Below are 15,349 nucleotides of genomic sequence, written 5' to 3'. Positions count from 1 at the left end.
TGTAAGTTTGTTGTGCATGCTGTCAGCAGCTGTGTGAACTGGGAAGGTATGGTGGTCTCCATGTCAGACTTCTTATATCAGGTTCTTGGAGTATAAGACCTAGGAATTGTGCTGTACTTTAGAGTTACTCGGGTGCCTCTCCAGTACAGTAAAACTTAAGCAGCCCTGTTCCAGGTCTTTAAGAATGAAGTTGCACTGCCTGAACCAGAACTGTTTGATTGTGGTCAACAGAATGTATAATTGCCTTATTAGGCCTAGGCTTCCTTTTTGCCTTGTCATTGATCTGTTGTGACCTACTGACTTTTCTTACGTTAGAAGCACCTAGAACTGAATAAAATCCTAGTAAACACCTTTATTTTTTACTATAATCGCCAACATGCATTGCTTTTTTTCTTACCATCTTCTGCATGTTGCTGGCTTCAGGAAGTACTTTTCTCCTAATGGTGTTGTGCAGATTCACGATTTCTTCCTGGACAGCTGTTGATTCAGTCAGCAGGGTTTTTAAAGCTGCCTCATGCTGTTATTAGAAAGTTACTAATTATGCAACTTCTTTTGAATGGATCTTGTCATATATATTGTTTGCAGATTCATATACTATTTATAACAAATGAATGTTGATCTTCAGCATTTTTGAGTTGATGTTTCTCAGTATATCAGATAATATTTTCCATTGTGACTGTTTCTTAAAAGTTTATTTATTGGAAGGTCAGTGTGGCAGAGAAAGGGAAAGATGGAGGAAGAAGAGTTCTCCCAACCACTGTTTTACTCCGTAGTGGGTGCAATGGCAGGATGCAAAGGCTGAAGGCAGGAACCTTACAGTGATCCAAGTGTTTAGATCATCTTCCGTTCCCTCCCAAGATGCATTTGCAGGATGCTGGATTGCCAAGTGGAGTCGCTAGACTTTGCAGCAGCACACCAGTCTATGGTCATTCCAGTGTAAGCTTAACATGCTATGCCACGATGTCCACTCCTAGTGTCTTTGTTTTGTAAAGTCAGGTGACAACAACAGAAAGAAAGATAAGGAGAGGGAGAAAGGAAGAGTGAGCAAAAGAATCTTCCTTCTACTCTTTCAATCCCCAGATTATTACAACAGACAGGGATAATTCGGGTCTATGTAAGGAAACCATAAATCCGTCTCCCACGTGGTTGGCAGCATCTCAGGTACTTGAGCCATCATCTGTTTAGTTCCGTGGTGCATTTACAGGTGGCTGGATTGAAAATGGAATAGCTGGGACTTGAACTGGTTCTCATATGAAATCCCAGCGTTGACAGCAGTGGACTAACTCACTGTGCTACACTGCTGGATTCCTGTCCTTAGTTTAGAGGATTTCTGAATGTTACAATGATAACATACTGATGTTCAAACTGGTACATTTTTTATTACAGTTTTTAAAACTTAGAATTGAATTTGTAGGGTAGGCTGAAGCATGTTTCATTTTAAATAGGAACTGCAGTGGAGCATGTATTGAAATCATGCTTTACAGACTCCTCTTTCTTGCCTCATCCTTCGCTTCTCCAGCCTCCAAGCAAGAATATAGTTGCTTTTAAAATAAAATGCTTGCGTTTGAATCCTTGTCTAGCTATATACGCCTGGGAAATTCAATACTGAAAAGATGACTATTGAATATATATCCTCAACTATATCCACTTAGGTGCTTTTTCTAATTATTTGTTTAGGAATACAATAGTATCCGCAAATAAGCATGTTCAGAAACAAAAAGGAAACATAAATTAATCTATAATTCTAGAACTTGTGACACTTAAATTTTATTTTGCTGCTTTATAAGCAGGAAAAATACATAGCCCGAACTGTTTTAGTTTGACATTAACTCTTATAGAAAGCATTTTTGTATGTGCTAAACCACATCTACCCGTCCTTTTTTTTCCCCCGTCCTTTTATTAAATGGCAAAACGGATGCAGTATAATTTGCCTGATATATGTTTCTTCCCAAGCTATGGCAGGACTTTCATCAAAATTCATTCACAGATATAATTCCAAACTTGGAAATAGTCTGTTTCTAGTTGTTTAATGCTTGTATAAATTCATTTATTTATTTGAGAGGAAGAGAGAGACAAGGCAGTGAGAGGGAGAGAAAAATGTTCCTATGTACTGATTCATCTCCAATCCTGATATTGTCCCCAGCTAAGGCTGAAGTTTAGATTCAGGAATTCAGTCTAAGATTCCCAGGGACCTAATTACTTGAGCCATTAGTGCTGCCTCACAGATTTCATATTAGTAGGGAGATGGAGTCAAACAGAGACAGGTATGAAAAGCTGGTATTGCAGTACCTAAATTTCTGGGCATGCATGAAAAGCAGACTAAGCACCCACACTTGTGACTCACACCAACAGTGTTAGAGCATATACAGAGGGCAGAAATAATGACCTGCAGAAGGTCCTCTAGAGTTTGCTGCGTTGATGTCATTTCCTCAAAAGCATTGTCTTGTGGCACCACTTTCCGCTCAGCAAGGTGCTCTGGGGTGGATTACAGCAGAAGTTTCCGATTCAAATCATTCCATATAGTATTTGCAGATCATAACTCTACTTACTCCAGTGAAACTTCTGTTATTTACTTCTGTTTCCTCATCCCTCACCACTTATTTAGTCTCCAGGTGTGGCGTCTCTCTCATTTCCTTTTATGTTCTGTTCAGAAATTAATTTTCTGAAATATTCATCGTGTACCCACATTTTCTCACGGTCATCTTCTTTGACCCTTGAACTCTTCCCCCTTTAGGACTTGCCTCATCTCCTCTTCTGCTTCTAATGCTCATGACCATCAACTGTATTTTATGATGTCACAGCTCCCAAACCACTAACCCCAACATTGCTCTGTCTGCTCAGAATGTCTCCTAAATTGTGAAGATAGGCCACTCTATCTCCAACTAATTTTTAATTCTCATTCTGCATTTTTTCTTGGTCTTGCCTTTGTATAATACACCTTTAAAAAAATTAGGCAGCTTTTCTGAAATACTGATCCATTTTCTGGTCACTCACACTTAGAAGTATCTGATCTGGGAATATATCAACTTTGGAGGACAGTAGCAATTCCGTTGGCTATACTATCTGTTGAGAATTTCCAGAAAATACATTCCACCAAATAAGGCATTGATATCACTCCAACTTAGTCTGACTATCCTCAAATTATCCCTTTATTTTGCTCTTTAATTCTGCTCAACAGCCTGGTAAATGCATTTACTTTGTCTAAAACACCATTGGAAACTTTGTACTCTTCCCCTGCTTATGTGTATTTCTCTCGATAGATTGTTCTCAGTAAGTTTCGATTTCTTTTCCTGGTCTACCAAGCAACCTATTCTTTCTTCCATTTAATGGGTCATTCTTTTTAATCTTAGTTCCCCTCCAGTCTTTTCATTATTTCATTGTTTTCCATCTTTGTCCAAATCTCATGTTATTCTATTTATTTGCGTTGTATTTATCTTCACCCACCCTCTCTTTTTAGCCCATCTCAAAGGTGTCTAATCCTGATTATGACACTTATATTTTATAATGATACCTTCCCTTACCTACTTTCCCAAGCAAATATTATTTTATTGCCTGCACTTGCAAGGGAAGGATTAGCTAATTGAGCCATTGTGCCAAGCCCTCTAATATTTTTTTCTAAAAGCATTTGTCCAGGACCTGATGCAGTAGCCTTGTGACTAAAGTCCTTGTCTTGTATGTGTCAAGATTCCATACAGGTGCTGGTTTGTGTCCTGGATAATCCGCTTCCCATCCAGCTCCCTGCTTGTGCCTGAGAAAGCAGTCAAAGATGGCCCAAAACCTTGGGACCCTGCACCCGTGTGGCGTATCCATGAGAAGCTCCAGGAATCTGGCTTCAAATCAGCTCAGCTCTGGCCACTGTGGCCACTTGGGGAGTGAATCAGCAGATGGAAGATATTTCTCTCTGCCTTTCCAATAAAAATAAACTAAATATTAAAAAAATGTCTTTGTCCTACCTGATTTACTGATTTTCTTGACTACACTTTCTTGTAGTACAGTTTCTTGAAGGCAGTTTTTTGGTGTGAGGGGCATTGGTGTTTCTTCACTGTCTTACCTTGCAGACTTCTCTTCTGACATGCCTTTTGCTCGGCTTCTTGCAAGCCCCCCAGAAATCACAACTCACTAATGCTTTGTTATTTTTGCATTCTTTCTCCCATCTCTCATCCAATATTTCAAAATCTGTTCTCTAGTTACCCATCAGAGCAAAGACTTATAAAACACATGGAATTTGCTGCTCTGTGTGAATCTTTAATGTCTGTGAGAAGGCATTTTAATTTCTCGTCCTTTGTTGAGTATATGCTCCTACTTTGCCTCAGTCACAGAGCATTTATTTAAGGTGTCCCAATGTGCCAGTTTCCATCCTGCCTAAAAGCACGCACCCTCACATGCACTTTTAACAGCATGTATGCATCATTTCACCTTGCAAGGTTAACGTGTGTTTGGGTTTCAGACCCATTGTGTCCTCAAGGAGGTCTCGAATTGCCTCAGAATAGATCAGACCCCCTTTTTATTTTAGTAATTTTGATGCATTCATGTCTTGTCGTAGCGAGAAACCTTATAACTCATGGTATTCTGACAATCTTGATTGCCATTATTTGACCGTTTTATTATACAGGAGTTTAAATCCTAAAAGCAAATAATGCTAACGAGAGAGTGGAAACTTAATCCTACTTGTTACACAGATTTGAGGCCTTTGGAGGTTAAGATTGGATTTAATCAGGGGTTTGTCCAACTAGACTGCTGGTCTCAGACCCTGGCCACAGGGAAAATCATCAGATGTGTGGTCTGATCTTGGAGTGCATTCATTGGGGCTGAGCCTCCTCAGCTGCTACTACCTGTGCGGTGGACAGTATGTCCAGATGCACACAGGGGGAATGCTGGCCATCGTCCACGCCAGCAGGGGATGTCAGGTGCCTCATCAGAGGATGAAAAGCAGAACAGTTTGGACAATTCTCCTGACCAAGCTCCACAGCATGTGCTTGGGTCTACAGATACACTAAAGTGTATTGATTTGTCAATCAATAGACCTTGGAGCAATTTTCTCAACCCTAAAACAACAAAACCAACAATTTCTTAGAACTTTCAAAACCACTTAAATAATACCCTCTGAACACTCTTCTCCACATTGGGGTCTCTGGGCATCATCGAATGACCATCCACTATCACTGGCTGCTGATGTGGTTTGACTGCAAGAAATGGCCCCCTCCCTACTCCCCTACAGACACGGGAGAAAAAAAATGAAACATTTATCAGACCCACTTTCCTCCACACCTAATCAGAGGCTCACATGAGCATGCATCTCTCAATTATGTAAGGAATATTTTAAAAATTAAACATTAAAAAAGATGGGATCAGATCATTCAGATAAACCACTCATGATTGAATCTCTGTGACTTTAAAAAGGGAGATTGATCACAGATGATAGTTGTGGACAAATCCACGTTCTGCCTCTTGCCTGATAAAGGACTGTACGCTTTGAACTCTGTCGGTAAGAATCCGGTTACTAGAGGTTGAATCGGTGACCACCCAACTCCAACTTTGGATTTTGCACCCTCAGATCCTATGAAACAAAATAGCCTCTCTTCTTTATAAGTAACCAGTCTGAAGTATTTTGTTATGGTAATAAAGGCTAAATGATATATTCAACTTATCTAGGAGTAAATGAAGCAGAACAAAAAAAAGTTGTTGGAGTTTACATTTCATATTAAAAATGCCTGAATTACGGATAGATTTGATGAAGTAGTTCTTATACTCCTAGTTTTTATTTTGAGATTTTTGTCACAATTATTATTATTATTATTTATAATAAAAAATGCATGGAACCATAAAACTATACACTGATGAGATTTGATTTCAGGACACACCCACACTTTATCATTAAACCCTGGCCTATGCCTTCACCTCACTATTCTTTTTTGTTCTTTTCTCTGTAGCAGTGCATTAAGAATCACATTCTTATAATAGGACTATTGGGATAACTAAAGGAATAATTGGTGAAATCACTTTCATAACTGTGCTTGCAGCCCTCCTGTTGTACAGAGTTAAATATTATCTTTATCTACAAAGTAATTTGAAGAAGCATATAATCATTCCATACTCTTGGGGTCAAAACAGGCAGGAAGCCAGAGACAGCAGCCAAAAACAAGAAGTATTTCATTGCCAACCCTGAAAAGAAAAGTAACACAATTTTATATCACTTTCAATTCATGCAATAATGTTTTGTATTAAAGCCTTTAAAACTGCTTTTACACATGTTTGGATTTCTTGCAAAAAAAGGCACCTACAGTTTCAGATTAAATACTTTATATTAGTTAATAATAGAGAAATGTGGAACTGTGCTTAGAAGAATAATGGATTCCCCAAAATAAAGTTGTCTTAATTTTTCAGAATATTTATTTATTTATTTACTTACTTATCTATTTATTTATTTAGATATTTCTTCCATATGCTGGTTTGCTCCCTAAATGGCCACAGTGGTCTGAGCTGGAGCCAGAAGATTCTTCTGGGTACTCAGTGTGGGTACAGAAGCCAAGGACTTGGGCCACCCTCTGCTGGTTTCCAGATTGTTAAACTGGGAGATGGAATGGGAATGGAGCAGCTGGGAGGCAAACTGGTGTCCACGTGGGACGCTGGTACTGCAGTCAGGGGACTAACTAACTTGCTATGCAATTATATTGACCCCAGTTTTTAGAACCTTTGAATACGCTATGTTGTGAAACAAAGCAGCAGATGTGATTCAAATTGCAAATCAAGTGATTGATTTGAAGTGGGACTATTATTATAGATTACAAAAAGGATGCAATGTAAACTCCGAGGTACTTCAACGCGGAAGTCAGAGTCAGAAGGGAAAATGCCAGTGATGCATTTTGGATTCTGAATAGCTAAGGACCACAAGCTAAGGCAAGCGGTCTCTGGCAGTGGGAAGTCTAAGACACACCGTTCCCTCTAGAGTTCCTGTGCTGACCCCTTGATTTTCATGCAGTGCGAGTCCATCTTATTTGTTCATCTCACAAACCACAAACTACTAAAACATGCTTTAAGAAACCAGATTTAAGACAATCTGTGCAAGAGGACACTAGCATGAGATCACAGCCAGATGAGATTGGAATTCCCCATGGCTTATAAAGAAGAGAAGTGATCTTAGTAATTTTTGTATTTGACTTAATAGGTTGTACTAGATGAAAATGATTCTGTGAGTAATTATTATTGCGAGTCAGGAAAAGAAAAGTAAGCAACCTTCCCCTTTATTTTCACTTGATATTGTTAGCTAACACTAGTATGATGATAAATTTAAGTTTTACAATTAAACCTGGTAACCTCTCATATTTACCAAGGTTTTGTATTTGTCCTGCTACTTAGCAAAAATGGTTTTGTTTCTCATTTTACAGAAATTAATATTTTATGGACCAAGAGAATGATTTGCACTAAATCCCTTTTCATTTACCATTGCTAACAAACTTTCCCTGCACTCTGCTTCACACAATGGATAAGAGGAGAATTCCACAAATCGGTACTTTCAGGGAACATACTCATCCAAACAATCACAGCTTATTTTTCTTTTAATTTTTAATTTTACTTCTTTTTATTATTATCATTTTATGATACAGTTCCACAGGCCCTGGGGTTTCTTTTATCCGCTCCCCTCTCACTGAGTTCCCCTATATCATTACTATTGTACAGCTCTTCATACACAGTCTTATGTCCATCATTGTGGGCATGGACAATAGCAGGATGTCCAGCATCCTGTTGTCCAGATAAAGTAAACAGTTTCATTGGTAGTCCATCTTTAGTCTGGAAGTAGAGATGCATACTGCATTGTATCTTCACATCTGGATATAATAGTCTCCATTACACAGTTACTATACATCCCTTTAAATGAAAAGCCACAAAACAAAATCAACAACAGGAAGAAAAAAAAAAAGAAATTAACAACACCATGAAGTTAAAAAACATACTACTGAATGACTAATGTGTCACTGAAGAAATGAAAATCAAGAACCTTCTTAAAGAAAATGATACTACTGTATGATCTATGAGTCAATGAAGAATTGAATCAGAAGAAAGTGTTTTGAAGAGGTGAAACTAACAAAAAAAATCAAAATCTGTGAGATATAGTTTGCCGCTGATCTTTGTTGATGAAATAAGTCTCCTGTAGGCAACATATAGATTAATTTTGTCTTGTAATTCATGACATTTGATTGAAAAGTTTAAGCCATTTACATTCAGGGTTAATGTGAATTGGTGATAATTTAGTCCTGTCACTTCAGCAATGGGTTATGCATTGATTGAGTCTTCTGTTGTTATTTTACTGGGATGTTCTTTGCATTTGCTTTTGGCTTTGATGGGTGCTATTCTTTTTCTCTGTTAAGACAATATCTTTAAGTACCATTTGTAGGGCAGGTTTGCAAGAGGTATATTCTTTTAACATTTCTTCACTGTGGAAAAATTTTATTTCAGTTTCAAAGACAAAGGAAAGTTTTGCTGGGTATGTTATCCTGGGCCGACAATTTTTTACATTTAGAATCTGGAATATGTCGCTCCATTCTCTTTTGGCCTGTAGAGTTTCCTGTGACAGGTATCCTGTGAGTTTGATTGGCGTTCCTTTATGTCAGTTGATTATATTCATGTGTACATTTATGTATCTTTTCCTTATGTTTAATTGAAGAGAGCTTGATGATCACGTGTCTTGGTGAAGATAACTTTTGGTCAAGCTTACTGGGAGTTCTGTAACCCTCTTGGATGTTGTTTCCCAATTCTTTCTCTAAATTAGGGAATTTTTCCCTCATTATTTCATTGAATACACATTTAATCCCAGCTTCTCTTTCTGCACCTTCTGCGACTCCCAGAACTCTTATATTTGTCCTTTTAATAGTGTCTTTCAATTCTTGATTACCTCTTTTTTAGTATGATCCAGCTCTGCTTCCAGCTTTTTGTTTGTTTCCCCCTGGTGACAGGAAATATCTTCTGGTTTTGAGATTCTTCTGCATCCTTCATTCTACTTTGGAGACTCTCCAAATCTTTCAATTTGCTCTACTGTATTCTTAATTTCTGATATATCAGCTTTCACTTGATTCATTTCCAGTGTTGCATATTCCTTGAATTCCTTGAATGCCTGCTTTATGTGCTTCTCATTGTTGATAAAAAGTTTTATAACAAGGGTTTTGAATTCTGTATCCCCCATTTTCTCAATGTATTCCTTGGTGAACTCTGAGGTTGCCAAAGGGTTTTGCTCCTTTGCAGAGTAGTCTTAAGTAATATTCATGGTGCTTCTGTCTCTTCTTTTGCTTTTGTCATTGTACTTCTGGTTAGCATGTTCTTCTCCTTAGGGTAGGTTTCTAAGCTGTGTCACCTACAAGTCTGTAGGTTGTTTTTACTTATTGCAGTTGGCACATGGCTCTTTGTTTGCAATCAGTTGTGCCACTCCCTCCCCTGAGTTCCAGGTTTGGGTTCTTATGTTAGATTTCCATCGTGGTCTCCATAGCCCCAGCTCCTGGCTCACCGGACTTCACCTCCTGTGATATTGTGCTGAGATTGCACCATTGTCTGTACAACCTTTCTCTCACTTCCTGCTGCAGAAGGTCTCAGGATTAGGGAGACACCAGGTGTCCTATATAGCTAGGTTGTTGTTGGTAGTGATCTTTCTGGAACCTGTTGACCATTAGGTCTGAGCATCACACAAACCTATTTTAACCTATATGACGCCATAGTCAGTATTATTTCCCTGTGGGACCAGTGCAATGCAACGAGCTCAGCAAGTTCTTACGAACTCAGCGCATGCGCAGCTCACTGTTGTCCCTGTAGTCTCAACGTTTTTCCACACTGTACAAAATGTAGAGTTCTTGATCTGCTGGACTTCAGGTCTGAGGGCTACCCAGACCTATCTTGGATGGAACCTGTAGGATGCCATGTTGTTGCAGTTAGCTGAGCCAGAAATGAGTTCACTCCCAGGTCAGTGCAAACGCACTACTGTCCATAGCCCTTGCCTTCTTAAACAAAATGATGCCTGATGCGGCTCTAGGCGGCTGACTAGGTTGTGAAATCCACTGTTTTCCCACTGCCCATCTAGGATCTGCCGCTATGTCTCTGTTCCTGGTCAAATCAAACAGACCAGCAGGATGGCAGTTCGTTGTTTGGGTTCACCTTCTGAGTCCCGGTGAAAGTCCCTTCCCACCTGGTTGCTGGTATATTTCTGGCTGCTGATGCAATTCAAATCACCTCTGGCTGAATGCCACTGGGGTATCAGTCACTGCAACACCACCCGTTGTGTCAGCTACTTTCCTGTGTCTGTCAATGCCCAGGTATCCCTCTGCTGTTGTTCTATCCTTTCCTATTTCCTCGAATGTGTCCTCTATGCTTCACACTGGCTAATATTTCTCCGTCTGTTTAAACGTGTCCTTACCCTATTCCACCGTCTTGATTCTCTCGCATCTTATTTTTCTTTTGCGTCTTGTGCACTTTTGCTTTTCTCTCTGCAAAGGTTCGTAGACTATTATAACCTAAAAGCCACAGTATTATGGTGATAAAAATACGTATACGTTCATCTGATTCTCATACTTAATTTTACCAAATGCTGTAAAGCAAATTTTTTTTGTTTTGTTTTGTTTTGTTTTTCATTAATTACATTGTATTATGTGACACAGTTACATAGATACTTGGGTTCTCTCCACCTCTCCCCAAACCCTCCCACCATGGTGGATTCCTCCACCTTGTTGCATAACCACAGCTCAAGTTCAGTTGAGATTCCCCCATTGCAAGCGTATACCAAACATAGAGTCCAGCATCTTATTGTCCAGTCAAGTTTCAAGGTTTTTTTTTGTTATATACCTTCTTTGTTTTTCAAGATACAGTTCCTTAGGCTCAGGAATTTCCCCTCCCACACTCATTCTCCCACCTCACTGTTTTCTCCTATATTGTAACAATAGTTTAGTTTTCAACAGCAGTCACAAATCCATCTTCCGCATTTTAAGTGTATCCTGACACTGCAGACACATAGAGAATGGCATAAATTCTGGTGTTCTATTGTGTTCATTAATGGAAAAAAGGTAAAAAGGCGGCTCTCAAATATAGCAGGTTAATCTGTACTCACACACTAGTACTTACAACATATACATATATACATACGCATATATTGAACTCCGTGTATGAAGCATATTTGCTAGCGTGAAGTGCATATATACAGCATGCATACTACATAAGTACTCACTAAGCTATTAGTATCACAGAGCTTTCTATAATTTCTACAAGTGCAATTTCTGCAGAAATTTTTGGGGATGATATGTACCTATTATCTTGGCTGTTATGATGTTTCCATTACGATCCACTTCAGTTATGTTTCAAAAGTACATAGGCTTGGTGTGGCACGGTAGCTTAGTGGCTTAAGTCCTCACCTTGCATACACTGGGATCCCATATGGGCTCCAGTTCATGTCCCAGCTGTTCCACTTCCCTTCTGGTTCCTTGCCTGTGACCAAAGAAAGCAACAGGGGACAGTCCAAAGACTTGGGTCACTAAACCTGTGTGGGAGACCTGGATGAAGCTCCTGGCTCCTGGCTTCAGGTCAGCTCAGCTCTGGCCATTTTGGCCACTTGAGAAGTGAACCAGCATAAGGAAGATTTTCCTATGTAAATCTAACTTTCTGATAAAAATAAATAAATCTTAAAAAAGAAAGAAAACTGAAATTTTGATATTTAGTTATTTTCCCTATGTGCAAAACTGGTTGGATTTACATTTGAAAACATAAAACATCATTATACAAAGTTTTATGATGTTTTTTAGTATGTAGTTTCTGTATTTGAATTATCAGCAGTATTTTGACATTTTAAATAGCTTATCATTTGCTTAGTATTTTGTTCAACTTTTATACTGTTCATTATTTCTCAGTATAAGTAATGTGATCATATTTTTATACATATGCCTCTACTATTGTAGGTCTTTTTTCATGAATTATCATGAAATTTGAGCCCCAGAAATAAAAATGTATTTAACCATGTGATTTTCCTCTTCTTAGATGATGTGCATATAAATTTATTTCCAAGAACATATGATATATATTTGATTAATATTTTAAAAATTAATTTATTTCTGGACTATTAAAATATTTCATTAAGAGAGATGGACATGTGACTGTGAAGGACTACCCTACTGCAATAATATTGAGGGAATTAGTTGGGGAGAAGCCTTGGGGAGGGAGGAAACCCCAGAGCCTATGGAATTACATTGTAAAATAACAATAACAATAGTAATAATAACAACAACATCCAGTAAAAAAAAAATACCAAGACACGCACACCATTAATTTAATTCAATAAGATATGCTAAAAATCATACTAACAGTATTCTCTTCTATGACAATGCAAAACCTACAATTCTCTGAAAATCAATGACATCCAACATGTTTGGGAGATACAGTTGTTATTCAAACTCAGAGGAGTTTATAAAGCAACTAATGTTAACTAATGTTCTTTTCAGAATGCCACAATCTGCTCTTAATGGGACACTGTTTTATTGTTATTGTTCAATATTCACATAGATCCTTGGGGAAATTTCGTCTACATGAAGAAATGAGTTCTTAGGACAAAGTTCTAAGGACAGCTGAGGAAAAAGTTTACACATGAAGAAAGACATTTATAGGATATGAGAAATGTATTCAGAATTTAGGAAGAGAATTGAATCCAAGTAATTATAAAGGTAGTCCCATAGGCCTAGAGTTATTAAAATACATATTTAGTGCTCTTAGGTTGTTCTAGGAGATACAGTTCAAAGCTGGGATACAGAAGCTAGCACTGTAGTACAATAGGTTAAACTACTGCCTACAACATGACTTCCTCTATGGGTGCCGGTTTGAGTCCTGGCTGCTCCACTCTATTAGTGTTTCTGGGAAAGTTGAGGATTGGAAGCCCAAGTGCTAGGATCCTTGCACTGATGTGGAAGACTTGGAAGAAGCTCCAGATTCCGGGTTTTGGTCTGGCACAGTCCCAGACATTGTGGTCAATTATTGAGAAAATCAGAGTATGGAAGATGTCTCTCTCTCTCTCCTCTCTCTTGTCGTAAGTCTGCTGTGGGAAATTGCCCCTGGATCTCTGCCTGCTACCTGGTGGGTGTGCCTATGACCTGAGACACAGGTTCAAACCTTGCAAGGGTATCTAACATGACCTGTGACATGACTGGAGCGTCTAAAGGAAGAGACATGCCTTCTAGCCAATTACAATGTCATTGTTGGGTGGGGGGACTGTTGGGACCACCCTCTGTCTTCCCCTTTTCCTAGTCTATATTATAAGTTTGTAATTGGTTCACAATATCCAGCCATGTTCCATCAGACTGTCCTCGGTCATTGTGCAGTTGAAGAACATTGTCGCCTTACCCACTCGGTGTTCTTGAGGCCTGCAGGTGGGAATCCCTCCGAGTCTGCCCTTAAAATAAATACACACATAAATAAATAATACATACATTTATAAATAAACCTATGCATTTTTCAAAAGTTGAGAGTCAGAGGGTAGAACTGAAGGAATGTGATCTTACAACCATTGCACAGGATAACTTCCAGAGCCTAGTCGAGGGTTAACTGCCAGGATAGGCTACACAATTCTCCACTGTTGGTAGGACCGCAAACCTAAATGGTAAGTAGGCCCTTTCAATGAAACAAGTAAACAGCTTCTTAACCACAAAAAAAGGCACAGAAGTATTACAGAAAAATCAATGGCATCATTTTATTAGCATCAATTCCTTCTTAATGTTATTTCACACACAAAAGGCTAACATGAGAGTATGCAAGACACTTCATGCAAGATGTGGTTAAAATATAGGTTTCTTTTGGTGCAAACATTTTGAAATTCATACATAGGTATTTTTAGCACTGTACTCATTTAGGTGAACGTTCTAAATACTCGTATTCTTAGAGTTTTTATATAATATAAATTTGATGTATTAGATTTTTTTAAGATTTGCAAAGTCAGATATACAAAGAGGAGGAAAGATAGAGAAGATGATCTTCTGTCCAATAGTTCACTCCCCAGTTGACCAAAATGGCTGGAGCTGAGCCAGTCTGAAGATCTAAATGATAAGACTACCTTATATCAGCAAGACAGAAATTATCAAGTATCTTTTTAAATGAAAATCTGGTGTCATTTGAAGTGTGTACTTACATTCTTTCCTAAATTCTCCCATTGACTTTTTCTCTTGATTTCTTCACTAGAGTCAATTTAATCCATTAAATTATGTATGAAAAAAAAACCATGGGGAAATGAGAAGAAGAATGTGATTTCTAGCTTGGGGGATAGATTTCTGAACATAAAACTTTCTAAAGCAGAGAGTTGAAGAATGGTTCACAGACTGGAACATGTTCGTTGAATGGCAATGGAAACTGAAAAGGAAGTGAGGGAGCAGAGAATGTTCATAGAGAAAATGTTGCCAAATACAGTTGGTTTGAGGTGGAACTTAAAGAAGTATGTGCTTTATAGAGTCCAACATTAACCTGAAGACGTCGGAGACATGAAGCAAGATTGGAGACTGATGGGAGGAGGAAGAGTTGCAGAAAGTTTGGACAGCTCAAAAGATCCTCTGTCCAAGTTTTCCATCTTTGTTGTTGTTGTTTTTGTTGCTGTTGTTGTTCTGGTTCTGTCTGAAGTTACTTTGTTGTCCTTGTAAACCAAAAAATTTATTCAATTTTTCCATGAAGTGCCTAACAACTCGCCAGTGGAAAATGTGTTACTGTTGCAGCAGAATTCAGAAGATAAAAGCAGAAATATTAGAGCTTTTTAAGACAAACTTCTCTGGTCTTGCTGATAAACACCCAGAAAGGAAAACTAGCACTAAAAATTGCACACATATAGCCAGATTTTTTTTGTTTTTTGGTTGAGGGAGATGTTGTGAAACCAAAAACAAACCTAAGTTTATCTGTTAATTAATTTTTAACATTTTGTCAACAGAGAACTTTACACAATATCTGAAATAAAACTCACAAGTTACTGAGTAAGTTTTTTTTCTCTCCACATTGTAAGGAAAATAATGGAAAGAATTCTGTTAACGTCACCAAATCAGCATGATTTATATATTGGAAATATATGATTGTCATCTATTTCTTGCTACACTGCTGTTAATAAAAACGAATGTTGATTCAACAGCAAGTCAAATGTTTATGGAAAGTTATTTGCTATTGTTTTGTCTGTTGGTCCTGTCAATTCTTGGCATTGCTCTACCCAACACAATGCTTTCTCTATTTATATCAGTGATATAATATAGAATTGTTATCCAGATTCAAATATGGCTTTAAAAGAATTTGGGAAGTGTTGCAAAGCAAAGAATAAGTTGATTGCATGTGAGCTCCAAATATGTGTGCCAGTTGGCTGCTTCTCTTC

At 38.2% G+C, this 15,349-nt stretch overlaps 1 protein-coding gene across 1 annotated transcript in view; it reads right to left on the bottom strand.

Annotated features, from left to right (window-relative positions):
- Nucleotides 1-15,349, bottom strand: part of CRISP1 (cysteine rich secretory protein 1) — a 55,295-nt gene that overhangs the window by 13,109 nt on the left and 26,837 nt on the right. Inside the window, exons 3-4 of the mRNA XM_058669713.1 lie at nucleotides 6,095-6,162; nucleotides 398-517 (exon numbers count right to left, since the gene is read on the bottom strand). Of these exons, the coding sequence (XP_058525696.1) occupies nucleotides 398-517; nucleotides 6,095-6,162 (188 nt within the window). The remainder of the gene's footprint in view (nucleotides 1-397; nucleotides 518-6,094; nucleotides 6,163-15,349) is intronic.

The sequence above is a fragment of the Ochotona princeps genome, chromosome 1 (genome assembly GCF_030435755.1).
Source record: "Ochotona princeps isolate mOchPri1 chromosome 1, mOchPri1.hap1, whole genome shotgun sequence".
Classification (NCBI taxonomy): Eukaryota; Metazoa; Chordata; class Mammalia; order Lagomorpha; family Ochotonidae; genus Ochotona; species Ochotona princeps.
The sequence above is the reverse complement of the archived record's forward strand: the minus strand, read 5'-3'. Positions and strand labels throughout refer to the sequence as shown.